The sequence below is a fragment of the Nycticebus coucang genome, chromosome 8 (assembly GCF_027406575.1).
Source record: "Nycticebus coucang isolate mNycCou1 chromosome 8, mNycCou1.pri, whole genome shotgun sequence".
Lineage (NCBI taxonomy): Eukaryota > Metazoa > Chordata > Mammalia > Primates > Lorisidae > Nycticebus > Nycticebus coucang.
Genome location: NC_069787.1, coordinates 82953577 through 82970624, shown reverse-complemented (window position 1 = coordinate 82970624; position 17048 = coordinate 82953577). Strand labels below are relative to the sequence as shown.

Here is a 17048-nt window from a genome sequence, read left to right as displayed (position 1 = left end):
TTACCTGAGCACCTAGCCTCCAGTGAAAAACAATCATGAGGCGGAATCAGCAGAAAAACTATGGCAACATGAATAATCAGAGTAAATCAACTCCCCCAAGAAACAATAAAGGAGACACAACACAAGGTCCCATTCACAAATAAATGGCTGAGATGTCAGAAATCGAGTTCAGAGTTTGGATAGCAAATAAGATCAACAGAATAGAGGAAATGATGAAATTAGAATTCAAAGCAGAAATTCAAAAGATGTCTCAAGAATTCCACAAATTTAAAGACAAAATGACCAAAGATTTTGACACATGAAGCAAGATTTTGCAGCCCTCAAAGATCTAAAAAAATACAGTACAATCCCTCAGTAACAGAATGGAGCAAGCAGAAGAAAGGATCTCTGACATTGAAGACAAAGCTTTTGAATGCTCTCAAACGCTCAAAGAGGAAAAAAAGTCCAAAACAAAAACGAATAATTCTCTCAGAGAGCTCTGGGATAATTCGAAGAGATCTAATATTCACCTTATAGGCATAACTGAAAGTGATGAGGTTGCTGCAAAGGATACAGATGCTTTGCTTCATGAAATAATTAATGAGAACTTTCCAAACATGCCAAGAGATTCTGAAATTCAGATAGCAGACAGTTTTAGAACACAGGCACAACTCAACCCAAATAAAAATTCTCATAGACACATTATAATTAAATTCACCAAAGTTAATATGAAGAAGATTCTGCAAGCTGTAAGATGTAAGAAAACCATAACATACAAGGGGAAGAACATTAGAATGACTGCAGATATCTCTGCTGAAACCTTTCAAGCCAGAAGAGGGTGGTCATCCACCTTTAATCTCCTAAAACAAAATAACTTTCAACCCAGGATCCTGTATCCAGCTACACTGAGTTTCACCTATGATGGACACATTAAATACTTTAATGACATTCACATGTTGAAGAAATTTGCCATAACTAAACCAGCTCTTCAGGATATTCTCAGACCTATCCTCCATAATGAACAACACAATCCTCCACCACCAAAGAAAACTCACTCAGAAATGTTTGATCAAATTCCAACTTCCAAAGTGGCAAAAGAATTAAAAATGTCCACTGGACTTTCAAAAAATTCGATACCCAAAACTCTATCTGGCTTAACATTACTCTCAGTTAATGTGAATGGCTTCAATTGCCCTCTAAAGAGACACAGGTTGGCTAACTGGATACAAAAACTCAGGCCAGACATCTGCTGCATTCAAGAATCTCACCTTACCTTAAAAGATAAACATAGACTCAGGGTGAAGGGATGGTCATCTATAATTCAGGCAAATGGAAATCTGGAAAAAGTAGGTGTTGCAAGATTATTCGCAGATACAGTAGGCTTTAAACCAATTAAAGTAAGAAAAGATAATGATGGTCACTTCTTATTTGTTAAGGGCAACACTCAACATGATGAGATTTCGATTATCAACATTTATGTACCCAACCAGAATGTACCTCAATTTATAAGAGAAACTCTAACTGACATGAGCAACATGATTTCTCCCAACACAATTGTTGGAGACTTTAACACTCCTCTGGCAGTGTTGGGTAGATCCTCAAAAAAGAAGCTAAGCAAAGAAATTTTAGAACTAAACCATTCAACAATTAAATCTAAGGGACATATACAGAACATTTCATATGAATACACATTCTTCTCATCAGCCCATGCATCATCCTCCAAAACTGATCACATCTTGGGGCACAAGTCTAACTTCAGCAAATTTAAAAGAATAGAAATCATTCCTTGTATTTTCTTGGATCATCACGGAATAAAAGTTTAACTCAGTAACAATAGGAATCTCCACACACATACAATAACATGGAAACTAAATACCCTCATGCTGAATGATAGCTAGGTCACAGATGAGATTAAGAAGGAAATTACCAAATTTTTGGAACAAAACAATAATGAAGAAACGAACTATCAGAACCTCTAGGATACTGCAAAGGCAGTCCTAAGAAGAAAATTTATAGCGTCACAAGCCTTCCTCAAAAGAAGGGAAAGAGAGGACATCAATAACTTAATGGGTTATCTCAAGCAACTGGAAAAAGAAGAACTTTCCAACTCTAAACGCAGAAGAAGAAAAGAAATAACTAAAATTAGAGCAGAACTAAATGAAATTGAAAACAAAAGAATCATACAACAGATCAACCAATCAAAGAGTTGGTTTTTTGAAAAGGTCAATAAAATAGATAAACCTTTGGCTAACCTAACCAGAAGTAGAAAAGTAAAATCCCTAATTTCATCACTCAGAAATGATAAAGGCCAAATAACAACAGACTCCTCAAAAATTCAAAAAATCCTTAATGAATACTACATCAAACTCTACTGTCAGAAGTATGAAAATCTGAAGGAAATAGATCAATACTTGGAAACATGCCACCCTCCTAGACTTAGCCAGAAAGAAGTGGAAATGTTGAACAAGCCTATAATAAGCTCTGAAATAGCATCAAATATAAGAAATCTCCCCAAAAAGAAAAGCCTGGGACCAGATGGCTTCACATCAGAATTCTACCAAACCTTTAAAGAGGAACTAGTACCTATATTACTTAATCTCTTCCAAAACATAGAAAAAGAAGGAATACTTCTCAACACATTCTATGAAGCAAATACCACCCTGATACCCAAACCAGGAAAAAGACCCCACAAGAAAAGAAAATTATAGACCAGTATCTCTAATGAATATTGATGCAAAAATATTCAATAAGATCCTAGCAAACAGAATCCAGCAACACATCAAACAAATTATACATCACGACCAGGTGGGTTTCATCCCAGGGTCCCAAGGATGGTTCAATATATGTAAATCCATAAATATATCACATAAACAAATTAAAAAACAAAGACTATATGGTTCTCTCAATTGATGCAGAAAAAGCTTTTGAAAATATCTAGCATCTTGTCTTGATCAGAACACTTAAGAAAATAGGTATAGAAGGAACATTTCTTAAACTGATAGAGGCCATCTACAGCAAACCCACAGCCAATATCATAGTGAATGGAGTAAAATTGAAATCATTTCCACTCACATCAGGAACCAGGCAAGGATACCCACTGTCTCCACTGCTTTTTCACACTGTAATGGAAGTCTCAGCCACCCCAATCAGGCAAGAGAAGACAATCAAGGGGATCCAAATAGGACCAGAGAAGATCAAACTGTCACTCTTCGCAGACAATATGATTATATATCTGGAAAATCCCAGGGAATCAACTACAAAACTCCTGGAAGTGATCAAGGAATATAGTAACATCTCAGGATACAAAATTAACACTCATAAATCTGTAGCTTTTATATACACCAACAGTCAACGGGAAAAAACAATCAAAGACTCTATTCCCTTTACAATAAGTCCCAAAGAAGATGAAATATCTGGAAGTTTATCTAACAAAGGACGTGAAAGATCTCTATAAAGAAAACTATGAAACTCTGAGAAAAGAAATCGCTGAAGATGTTAACAAATGGAAAAATATACCATGCTCATGGCTGGGAAGAACCAACATTGTTAGAATGTCTATACCACCTAAAGCAATTTACAAATTTAACGTGATCCCTATTAAAGCACCTCTCTCATATTTTAAAGACCTGGAAAAATTAGTACTTTGTTTTATATGGAAAAAGAAAAAACCTCGAATAGACAAGACATTACTCAGAAATAAAAACAAATCAGGAGGAATCACGCTTCCAGACTTCAGACTATACTATAAATCGATAGTGATCAAAACAGCATGGTACTGGCACAAAAATAGAGAGGTAAATGTATGGAACAGAATTAAAGAAGAGGTAAACCCAGACACTTATCATCATTTGATTTTTGATAAGCCTATTAAAAATATAAATTGGGGGAAAGATTCCTTTTTCAATAAATGGTGCTGGATGAACTGGCTGGCAACTTGTAGAAGACTGAAACTGGACCCACACCTTTCTCCTCTAACAAAAATTGACTTTTACTGGTTAAAGGACTTAAACTTAAGACATGAAACTATAAATACTCTTAGAGAGAGTGCAGGGAAAATGCTTGAAAAAATTGGCCTGGGAGAATACTTCATAAAGAAGACACCCCAGGCAACTGAAGCAACATCAAAAATACATTACTAGGATCTGATCAAATTAAAAAGCTTCTGCACTGCCAAGAACACACTAAGTAAAGCAAATAGACAGCCCTCAGAATGGGAGAGGATTTTTGCAAGTTTTACTTCCGACAAAGGTCTAATAACCAGAATTCACAGAGAACTCAAACTTATTACTAAGCAAAAAACAAGTGATCCCACTTCCTTGTGGGCAAGAGACATGAACAAAAGCTTCGCTGAAGAAGACAGGTGCATGGCCTACAGACACATGAAAAAATGCTCATCATCTTTAATCATCAGAGAAATGCAAACCAAAACTACTCTGAGATACCATCTAACTCCAGTAAGAGTAGCCTACAACACAAAATCCCAAAATAACAGATGTTGGCGTGTATGTGGAGAAAAGGGAACACTTCTGCACTGCTGGTGGGAATGCAAGCTAGTACATTCCTTTTGGAAGGAAGTCTGGAGAACACTAAGGGATTTAAATGTAGACCTGCCATTTGATCCTGCAATTCCTCTTCTAGGTGTATATCCAAAGGACCAAAAATCATTTGGCAATAAAGATATTTGCACCAGATTGTTCACAGCAGTGCAATTCATAATTGCCAAGTCATGGAAGAAGCCCAAGTGCACATCGAGCCATGAATGGATTAATAAACTGTGGTATATGTATACCATGGAATATTATGCAGCAGTAAAAAAAAAACGGAGACTTTACCTCTTTTATGTTTACATGGATGGAACTGGACAATATTCTTCTTAGTAAAGTATCTCAGGAATGGAAAAAAAAGTATCCAATGTACTCAGTACTACTGTGAGACCAATTTATAATCACTCACACTTGCATATTAAAAATGAAACACAACTTTAGCCTAGGATGAAGGAGGGAAGGGGAGGGAGGGATAATAGGGGATAATAGGGGTACCACACCTATGGAGCACATTGCAAGTACAAGTTGGATCTATCATGTGTAGAATACAAACATCCTAATGCTATAATTGGGTAAATAAAGTGAAAGCTATGTTGATTAGTATGATGTAAGCACTCCAATTTGTGCAAATAATCAACACATTGAAAATGGCATAAATGTATTTATGATCTATGCACAAAAGACTGAAAAAAATAATAAAAATAAAAAGTTGCTGGTAGGGCGCCAGCCCCATATACCGAGGGTGGCAGGTTCAAACCCAGCCCCGGCCAAACTGCAAAAACAAAAAAAAAAATAGGCGCCTGAAGTCCCAGCTACTCAGGAGGCTGAGGCAAGAGAATCGCCTAAGCCCAGGAGTTGGAGGTTGCTGTGTGCTGTGTGATGCCACAGCACTCTACCAAGGGCAATATAGTGAAACTCTGTCTCTACAAAAAAAAAAAAAAAAAAAGTTGCTGGCTAGAGGAAATGTTATTTTGTTTTCAAAACATGGCAGAGATGGGGGCATATGGATGGAATAGGATCCCTATGGCAATATTCTTTATAAAAGCATTAGCTGCTTTTGCAACCTGTTTGTTACATTTTTAATATACAACCACATCTTCACCTGAGGAAAACTAGAATGAAATGCAGTGTAAAATATTTTGCATTGAACCATAATTTCATCATTAGTTTACTCTGGAAACTGGTCTGTTTTAATGTGTTTTTTAAATGCTGTATATAGAGGAATATGTGCAGACCACTGGAATACATTTGTGAAACTCTTACCTACAGGGACACTAGGTGATATTTGGCAGTGATTATTCTTCCTTGAGGCTTTGTTTAGTTTATTAAAGTGCACAGTATTTAAAAATAAAACATAGCTTTATTTAAAACACTAAGCTAAATTAGTCATATCCATTCAAGACATAGCCTGAACTACTGAAAAGATCAATTTCCAGAAGGTTTGTTCTGTATAAACTCCATGTTAGTCTTTGGTAGAGTAACTTTCTTTTCCTTCCTCTCCTTTTTTTTCTCCCTTTTTTCTTTCTTTTTTATTTATTTTGGCTGTTTGATGTGCAATAATGTTTTTGTATGCAGGTAGTAAATAAACTTTGATCTTCCATTTGCTGATTTTTAACTTTCTACTTTTTATAGCAATTGTTGCAAAATAGTTGGAGGTATTCATAGACCTAGAATAGTATGCTTTGATTGCTTTTTTAAAAGCATCTATATTTTGTAATAAATAGTATTAAAATGTCAACTGGTTATGTAATCATTTGTAATAAATCCTTTGAAATCTTAACACTTAAATTTGGACTGTTAGAATAGATGGTTTTAGAAACTGATAAATACATTTGCTACCAGGAAGAAAAAAAATCTTTGTAACAAAATTCTAATGAAAGGCAACCTTTTTGGAAGACAGTGGGGGTAGAAGCGAGAATTTTTACCTTGCTTTTAGTTATTAAAAAAAGTATGATGATACTTGAAAAACAAAAAATAGTAAGAAGGGTGGGACCTTTGTGTGTGTCACACTTTATGGGGCAAGACATGATTGCAAGAGGGACTTTACCTAACAATTGTAGGTAACCTGGCTTTTCCTAACAATTGTGTAACCTGGCTTATTGTACCCTCAATGAATCCTCAAGAATAAAAAAAAAAAAAAAAATAGTAAGAAGTTAACTGATGCCTCCATACTGAATCTCAGAGTCAAAGCATTCTATAGCGGACATACTCTTATTTAACAATGTGAATGTTACTTTCTTTGCATCATTATTATTATTATTGTTGCTTAATATTTCAAGGTAATTATCTGTTTCCTTTTCTGAATGTATTTATGTTCTTTCCTTCTTTATGAGGTTTTTGTTTGTAGTCTTTATCTTAAACACTGTTACTGTTATTAAATTTTAAGCCTTTTTAATTTTGTCAAGGCAAAAAAATGGAAACCTAATAAAAACATGTATATGTAAAAATTTTTTTAAAAGTATGATGAGCATAATTGCTAAGTCATGGAAGAAGCCCAAGTGCCCATCAACCCAGGAATGGACTAGCAAATTGTGGTACATGTATACCATGGAATACTATGTAGCCTTAAAGAAAGATGGAGACTTTACCTCTTTCATGTTTACATGGATGGAGCTGGAACATATTCTTCTTAGCAAAGTATCTCAGGAATGGAAGAAAAAGTATCCAATGTACTCAGCCCTACTATGAAGCTAAATTATAGCTTTCACATGAAGACTATAACCCAACTATAGCACAAGACTATGGGGAAAGGGCCAAGGAAGGGGAAGGGAGGGGGGAGGTTTTGGTGGAGAAAGGGTAATGGGTGGGGCCTCATCTATGGTGCATCTTAGAATGGGTACAGGCGATTGCACTAATGTACACAGCTATGATTTAACAATAAAAAAAAAAATCTAAAAAAAAATAAATAAAAATACTTTTTTTTTAAAAAGAAAAAAAAGTATGATGAGCAATTTTTAAGTGAAAGGCCAATAAATTTGCTTCTAGAGTCTCAAGCAACTAATTTTGAAGATTTGCATACCAATAATTGAAAATCATTATCAAACTTAAGTTTGCAAAGATAAAAACCCAATGTTTGTTTTAGAGTAACAGCAGTGCATTAATTTATACAGCTAATTGTGAGGTCAAATCAAGTAAGTGTGGACCTAGAAAAGGATTTGCTTTATAATATATAAATTACTGAGCAAGAGTAACCATTTATTTCTATCATTTGGCATCTGAAGTGTTAGGTGCATGCTTTGTGTTAAATTTTATGTGCATAAAAATGTTGTAATTTTAATTTATATGACCTAAAGGTTAACTCAGGGTATAGTTAAAAATGCAAAGTTGGCTCAGCGCCTGTGGCTCAAGCAGCTAAGGCGCCAGCCACATACAACTAAGCTGGCGGGTTCGAATCCAGCCCAGGCCTGCCAAACAACAGTGACAGCTGCAACCAAAAAAAAGTAGCTGGGCATTGTGGCGGGTGTTGTAGTCCCAGCTACTTAGGAGGAGGAGGCAGGAAAATCGCTTGAGCCCAGGAGTTGGAGGTTGCTGTGAGCTGTGATGCCATAGCACTCTACCCAGGGCAACAGCTTGAGGCTCTGTCTCAAAAAATAAAATAAAATAAAAATGCAAAGTTTGCCAGGTCAGTGTATATATAACCCTAGCCTTCAAATTTATTCTAATTGAGATTAAAAAACAACAACAACAACAACAATATATATAGTGTTGTTTAATTTAAACTCACAAGAGAAAATGGAAGGCAATATTCCAAAATGTTATCGGTGATTTCCTCTTGATACAAAATTATGAATGTTTCCTGTTCTTATATTTTCTAATCTTTCTAAAATACCCACAGTACTTTTTAAATACTTACTAGTGTATAATTAGAATCTAACCACAATGTACTAAAATTAGTGACACAAAGAGTTATGATAACACTCAAAACCATGATTAATTCCATAAAAGAATGGGTAGGTCCTTAAGGAAATAGAGAACAAGAGTGTTGTCTTTTACATACCTATGAATCTGCCCATTTTTATGTAGGTATTCCAATCCTTCCAATACTTCTCGGAGTATTGTGGCAATGGTAGATTCATCTAGAACTCCACTTTTGTGTTCCCCCTTTGCCACAATGTGCTTAATAATATCCAGAACAGAACCTGAAAACAGAAGACAGAGTCTTCAAAAAATGTTTAACTCTTTCAATATAATTCAGATTAATTCTGGAATCACAACATGTGAACCTTTTCATAAACTGCGTAGGAAAGGAAAAAACAGCAAATATGAGAAAATACGTAAGTTTAAAATTAATACTTTATTTTCAATTCAAATCTGAAACATTAAGTAGCCTGCTAACATCCAAATACTAGTATGTTACATCAGCATCTCCTTTCAACTTCTTAAAAGAACTTGGAAGAGGTGGTAGGAGATATTTAACCACTCCTGAAGAATTCTTAGGTAAACCACACCCATCACTAACACTCTAGCATAAGATAATACAAACCAGTATGGGCTTCTAACATCAGATTAGACTCTGCAGGTGCTGCACAGACAACATCTGTTGTACAAATGTAAAAACACAACTGAAATGCAAATCAAATCAGAGATGAAATATCTGATCACGGGCAGCACCTGTGGCTCAGTGGGTAGGGCACTGGCCCCATATAAGAGCCCCAGCCAAACTACAACAAAAAAATAGCCAGGCATTGTGGCAAGTGCCTGTAGTCCCAGCTACTCGGGAGGCGGAGGCAAGAGAATCGCCTAAGCCCAGTAGTTGGAGGTTGCTGTGAGCTGTAACACCAGAGTACTCTACAGAGGGTGATAAAGTCAGACTCTGTCTCTAAAAAAAAAAAAAAAGAAAGAAGTATCTGATCACGTATGTATAAAATTTAACTTAAGGGCTAGAATTATTTTCAGACTAATAAATTATAGAAATAAAATAGGTAAGGCAAAGACAAATATGAAAAGAATAAAAAAAGCAGTTCTTTTTAAATAACAGCCCAGAAAGATTATCAATCCTATTCCTCCTAGGATAGGGAAAAAATGCTCCTACTAAAGACTAGGGGTGGAGTGGGTGGGAAGATACCTATATGATGATTAAAATCACAGAATGCTGACTACCAAATCTGATAATTATAATCCAGAAAAAGTCTGGCAGAGATTCATAAGATTTCTGGCAGTACAATGGCCCATAAAGATCACAGAATCAAAACAAAATAATCTCTAATATTAGCAACTCTGCCAAAAAGTCTGGTATATGACTTAGACTGCACTGGTAAGATTCAATACCCATTTCTTGGTACAAGGCCTCAATGATCAAGACAAAAATCAAAACAAGCACTAAAAACTTGCTCTGCCATGTGCTTTTACTTCACCCACTTAAAAATTCCAAATATACAGAAAGCCATGGTCTAGAAAGAATTGTCAAAAACATGAAGGATCGGACACAAGTCTATTTTAGCTTCCACTTAAAATCCACTAATGTATTAAACTTAGTAAAAAAGGCATAAACCCATAATGAAAAAAGAGAACAGAAATGTCAAAAGTATTCTGGATTATGGAATACAGAAATGAAAAAGTAACTGACTAAGCCTAGAAGAGAAATCTGAACTTCAGTGGCTGTTGAGGTATACCATTTAGGAAACAGTGGTAGAGCTCCAGAAAGGCTAAGAACTACACACACAAAGTATTACATAAGGGGAAGTGAAGGGAATGTAAAGGAAAGGACTGAAAACCGGAAAACTGAAAGTTCAGACAACGGAGAATAAGATTCCCAGATCCCTCCTCCTCCCTGAAAACCAACCCACTAACACCCCCACCTCCAAGGAGATAGGTAGTTTAGTCTCTAGAGACAATGAAACGGAGAGGCGCCAGACTCAAGACAGGTTTTCCTAATACATTATTACACTGGTTCTTTCCCCTCTCCATTGCTGGATTCGTAAGTTTGTGATCCATGAGGGGAGAGGCCTAAGGGAGAAGTTTGTTCTGCTTAATCAACCACATATTAATCCCCAAAGCAAAGTGATTATACCAATAGACCACAAGTTTCATTCTCCAAAGAAATCCTGGCCACACAAGAGCTACTTAGTAAGAAGACATTCATATAAACACTGATCAAGTTCTATGTTTGTAACTAAGAATGCCTAAAATAAGAAATGCAAAGGAAAAATTTCTACTAGAAATTAAAAATTAACACAATTCATTCATTTAACAATAAAGCCCTATTATGTGTAAATTCTAAGACTGGGTGCCACAGAATATGCCAAGAGATCTATGATACACTGTTTACTTTACAAGAATTTCCAATCCAGTAGATCAAAGAAATGGAGTAACGAAGACTTTAGAGCACATAAAGAGTTACTAGATCTGTAAAGAGTTTGAAGCAGGAGCACCTTTTCAAAATTTTAAAAGATTTTATTAATTTCACATCATCTAATGAAAGGGAAATTAAAGCAATGCACATTGCCAGTTTATGTCCAAAACAGACATTCTGAACAAAGCTTATATAAGAAATCCCCCTCTTCCTTGGCATAACGATTTCCTTTCCATTTCAGTCTCCCCCCCAACAATATAATTTTTGCAAGTAGAGGGATTATCATACCATTAAAACCTTCATCTTTAACTGACAGATAGTGGTCCTATCCTTCCTATCCATTTGATTCTTCAGTATCTTTTGGCCGCTAACTAGATGATAATGGTGCTTACAATTCTCCCTCATTAAACATCAAAATTACACAGAATAAGCCAGGTGCAGTGCCTGATGTCAGTAATCCCAGCATTTGGGAAGACTGAGGTAGGAGGATCACTTGAGCCCAGGAGTTCAAGACCAGCCTGGACAACATAACCAGATCCTTAAAAACTGACCCAAGCATGGTGATGCATACCTGTAGTCTCAGCTATTCAGAAAGCTAAAGCAGGATTGCTTAAGCCCAGGAATTCAATTACAGTTATAATCAGGCCACTACAGCCTGGGCATCCGAGCAAGACATTGTCTCAAAAAAAAAATCAAATTAACTTCTTCATGTCATCTCAGAGAAAGAAGGGAAAATACTACCACTGAATGACTTAGTATCTAAAGAAATGTAGAAATGACAAGGGAAGGTTATAATAGCATATATGGCAGTATGTCCTCAGCATAATTTATAAAAAATATTCTCCAGGGATAATCAGTTCCCAAACTTTAACATGTGAAGGAATTACTTGACAAGCAAAATGCAAATTCCTAAATCCAGTTGTACAGACTGTCATTTAAGAGATCTGAGAAATGGCTCGGCTCCTGTGGCTCAGTGGTTAGGGCACCCGCCACATACACTGCAGCTGGCAGGTTCAAACCTGGCCCAGGCCTGTTAAACAACAATGACAAATACAACAAAAAAAATAATCAGGCGTTGTGGCAGGCACCTGTAGTCGCGGCTACTTGGGAGGCTGAGGCAAGAGAATTGCTTAAGCCCAAGAGTTTGAGGTCTCTGTGAGCTGTGACGCCATGGCACTCTACCCAGGGCAACAAAGTGAGACCCTGTCTCAAAAAAGAAAAAAAGTTTTAATCAGGTTGGGCACGGTGGCTCATGCCTGTAATCCTAGCAATCTGGGAGGCCACGGCGGGTAGATTGCTTGAGCTCATGAGTTCAAGAACAGCCTGACCAAAAGTGAAACTCTGTCTCTACTAAAAATAGAAAAATTGAGGCAAGAGGATCACTTGAGCCCAAGTTGAAGGTTGCTGTGAGCTATGAAACCACAGCACTCTACCCAGGGCAACAGGTTGAGACTCTATTTCAAAGAAAAAAAAAAGTTTTAATCAATCTTCATTCACTAGAGGTACTGTTTCTTTCTGAGCCACAAAAAGTTTCAAAGGGTCAAAATTTGCTTACTTTGTCTGAGTTCTCCATTTCAGACTAAAAGACACTAGCAAAATTTTTTTTTTTTTTTTTGAGACAGAGTCTCATTATGTCACCCTCAGTAGAGTGCCATAGCATCACAGCTCACAGCAACCTTAAACTCTTGGCTTAAGCGATTCTCTTGCCTCAGTCTCCTAAGTAGCTGGTACTATAGGCATCTGCCACAACGCCTGGTTATTTTTAGTAGCAGTTGTCATTGTTGTTTAGCAGGCCTTGGCCAGGTTCGAACCCGCCTGCCTCAGTGTATGTGGCCAGCACCCTAACCACTGACCTACAGGTGCCAAGCCTGCATGGGAAATTTAAAAACTCTCCACTGCTGCTTGAACATTCAAAGCTGTTCACCAATATCGGCTGTTTTACCTAGATCCTGCTTAGACCAAGGGAGTCCCCATGCTTTTATCTCTTAGAAGATGACAAAATTGAAGGCATTCTTAAAAGACTATTCAAGACAATGGATTTAAATTAGATTTCTGCATTTCTATGCATATTCTCCTTAAGCACTACAGGTACCTCTTTTTTCCTCTGTAAGTTTTCTTAATTAGATTTCTAAAACTCTTAAACTGCAGTTTGGTGCTAATAAATTGTGAAAATATCTAGTTGGATCAAAAGTGCTTTTAATTGCTAAAGCTTAACTTCCTATACATCAGGAATTTATTAGAAAAAGATAAGAATATTACACTTATAAGGAAGCATTATGAAAAGATAAAACCAATGCAATTAAACTTATTTTAATCAGGATGTCCATCTGGTTGATGGATTGGGTGGCGCCTGTGGCTCAGTGAGTAGGGCGTCGGCCCCATATACCGAGGGTGGCAGGTTCAAACCCAGCCCCGCCTCAACTGCAACCAAAAAAAAAAATAGCTAGGGCGTTGTGGCAGGCGCCTGTAATCCCAGCTGCTGGGGAGGCTGAGGCAGGAGAATCGCGGAAGCCCAAGAGCTAGGGGTTGCTGTGAGTCCTGTGACAGCATGGCACCCTACTGAAGCCGGTAAAGCGAGACTCTGTCTCTACAAAAAAAAAAAAAAAAAAAGTGACACTATTTATTTCATGACTTAGTTTAATAAATTCTATCAATTTAAATCAATACAAAGGTGCTAAGGCAAAAATACATTTTGCTTTTAAATATTTGACTGAAAAAGTTTAAGTGAAAAAAGGCACCCTATACATATTTCTGTTAACTCTGGTTATTTAGATATTTTTCCATTACTCAAAGTGAGCCCATGCTTATCCATAAGCCTCATGCAGCGGTCTTCTCTTTCTCTACCCCAGATATAAATCTCCATCAGTTCTAGAGATAGACTGCAGCCCTCCATCCTGCCTCCATCTCTTTTTCTGGATAGACCACAGCCCTCCATCCTGCCTCCATCTCTTTTTCTGGATAGACCACAGCCCTCCATCCTGCCTCCATCTCTTTTTCTGGATAGACCACAGCCCTCCATCCTGCCTCCATCTCTTTTTCTGAAGTGTTCTCTTATCTGGATCATTACCCTCCCATACTTCCCCTGATACCATCTCTACCCCCAATTTCATTTGGCTAATTATTCTTCATGTCTCACCTGGACATCGCCTGCTAAGGGAAGCCTTTGTTAATCCCACCACATTCATTTTCCCTCAGTAAGATTAGGTTCTCCTGGAACTTGTTCCCATGGCACCTGATATTTCTTCACAGCACCCTACCCAACTATAATTATTTAATTCTAACTTTTTTTATTAGCTAAAAGACCCATGAGAGCAAGGAATTGATACTTTTATTCATCAATGTACTAGTGATCAATAAGTATTTGATGAATGACATTTAAATTGAGCTAGAATCCTGACACAGTTTCCTATTTAAAAAAAAAAAAAAATTAAGGAACCAGGCACAGTGGCTCATGTCTGTAATCCCAGCAGGATTGCCTGAGTTCACAGGCTCGAAACCAGCCTGAGCCAGAGCGAGACTCCACCTCTAAAAATAGACAGGCATTGTGGTGGGAGCCTATAGTCCCAGCTACTTAGGAGGCCGAGGCAAGAGAATCAAGAATTTATTCCCAAGAGTTTGAGGTTGCAGTAAGCTATGACGCCAAGGCACTCTACCAAAGGTGACAAAGTAAGACTATCCCAACAAAAAAAAAAAAAAAAAAATTAAGGTGTCCTTAGTTCTAGCTTATGTTTTCTAAATATTGTTTAATGTTATCTCTTTAAATGTTTATTCATTTGTAAGAAAAACAAGATTTCATTTCCCTTAAAAAAATGTTTTTAAATGTAGAAGACTTAAATGTAATGATTATGTTAACTAATAAAAATATAACTATAGAAAGTAATGACTGGAACATTTTTGAAATTATTCTCTAGGAAATGTGCTGAGTCCTAGGCTTGAAAAATTGGGCAATGTCCCAGAAAACCTAACACCAGGAAGGACAGAAGTTACATTTAAAATATTTTCCCACCTATTTACATGTCTTTCCCCTTCCATGATCAGGACATATGTTCACTGAGAGAGAAAAAGGAATTCTTAAAATAAAAGCCATTCTGTCTGGGAATAACAAAAAAGATAGGTTAGCATACAGGTATGGAAGAGAGAATTAAGCAGACAATTTATTCCTATTCATCAGGACTTTTCTAAAAAACATTAAAACTTTGTATTAAAACTTTGTATTATACATTTTTGTAAACTGCAATAAAATTATGCTACAGGTGATCAGTAATGAAAGATACAGTTATTACCTAATATTCTCATATCTCTCCAAACTGAAAAGAACCATGCTTGACCACCATCTTGAAAGGTGGTTGGTGTTAGCAAGGCTTCCAACCATCATATGAACAGGGCCTTTAACAAAGCAATCCAGTTTCTCCAGTGTGTCACTAATGGGATTGAAACAAAAAGGTGATTCTGGCTACACTGAAAAGCATCAAATAGCAAGGGATAATTACTATCAATGAGTAAAGTTTCTGTGCACCCATTACGTCAGCACAGTGCTAGATGCTTTACACATGTCATCACATTTACTCCTCACCAATACTCTGAAATGCACAAAGGTATCCCCATTTAAAAGACAAGTAAAAAGGTTGAAAAAGTCGTAACAGTTTACCCAATGACATATAATTGCCAAGGAGTTCAACTGAAATTAATTCTAAAACCTATGCTTTTTCCTTTATAGGCTCTCTGGGGAAAAGAAGGTGTTTAATGACATACAATATTAAAATTACAAACTAAACAAACACGGATTTTCTTTTCTGTAATTCTACATTCTAAAATGGAAAGTCAAATTGCCCTACAAAATACCTATGCAAACAAAAACCAAGCAACACAGTGATGCAAAGGCTGGAGTGGGTGGCTCCATCACTCACTTGTCCTACCTGTCTTGCCACAAGATTCAAATCCACACCTTGGCAAAATAACTAATTTACAATACAGCATGGGCCTTCAAGTAACTATTAAAAAATGTTTGTCTATACATGCCAAGGACCCACTGTTTACAAACAGCAATACTTACATTTTATCGTAAGGATAAAGTAGAAATATATGTGTGTGTATAATATTTTTTTGCAAGATAAAGCAAATAATTATGTTGGTACTGGGGGACCAGTATTTTCTATGTAAGAGAAAAGAGACTGAAATATACTATTAAACAAGTTTTAAAAGTCTATGATACTAAATTTGAGTTATAAATATGAAGGTCAAATTAAAATTTATTTTTAATATACTATACTTCCAAGCTCTAGAAGGAATGATACTGCAATAGCAATAAGCACCCAAAGTTGCTTTCTAAATACCATTCTCAAGTAAAAGATGTCAGAGTTCATTAGAGTATTTATTGGCTGATTCTGGGTCTAGGAAAAGGAATATAAATGTAAGCCTAGGAAATCTTAAACCAAAAAGCAAGGATGTAATCAAAGATTGATGGGTTTGTGCTTGAAAGGACTCCTACAGACAAAATTTTAGATAAACTGAGCATCAAAAAGGATGAAGTATATATAACTGCTTGAAAAACACTGATATCAAAAAAGTGACGACTATACCCAGGACAGCACCTGTGGCTCAAAGGGGTAGGGTGCTGGCTCCATATGCCAGAGGTGGCGGGTTCAAAACCAGCCCTGGCCAAAAACTGAGAAAAAAAAAAAAAAAACACTGTACCCAATGGGAAAAGGGAAATAAAACCCTCTCATTTGCTATCATTGAAGCTGATTATGAGATCAACATTTACTCTGAAAACTGGACCTTCAAACAAAAAAAGAATCCATTATTTATCCTGCCTTCCCAGTAGGAACTACAATATAGATTAATCAAAGAGCCCTAGCTGATAGGGCAAAGTTCCTCTTCACAGAAGAATGCCAGTTTATAAATGTAAAAGAGACGATGCAATTAGAAAAAGCTCCATTTTACAAATCTAATCAAATATTTGATTCAAACAAGGCTTGTTGGGCTGGGTGAGGTGGCTCACACCTATAATCCTAGCACTCTGGGAGTCCGAGGCAGGTGGACTGCCTGAGCTCACAGGTTTGAGACCCTCCTGAGCCAGAGCAAGACCTCAACTCTAAAAACAGCCAGGCATTGTGGTCGGTGCCTGTAGTCCCAGCTACTTGGGAGGCTAAAGCAGGAGAATCGATTGAGCTCAAGAGTTTGAGGTTGTTGTGAGCTATGACGCTACAGGGCGACAAAATGAGACTCTGTCT

General features: G+C 36.7%; 1 protein-coding gene across 8 annotated transcripts in view; it reads right to left on the bottom strand.

Moving 5' to 3' along the window:
- Positions 1-17048, bottom strand: part of OXSR1 (oxidative stress responsive kinase 1) — a 159844-nt gene that overhangs the window by 116269 nt on the left and 26527 nt on the right. For 7 of the 8 annotated variants that reach the window (XM_053599845.1, XM_053599840.1, XM_053599842.1 and 4 more), the window contains one exon: positions 8521-8662. In XM_053599845.1, coding sequence (XP_053455820.1) covers positions 8521-8662 — 142 coding nt within the window. Of the gene's footprint in view, positions 1-8520; positions 8663-15098; positions 15237-17048 lie in introns of all 8 variants that reach the window. The other variant, XM_053599847.1, reaches the window with a different exon arrangement.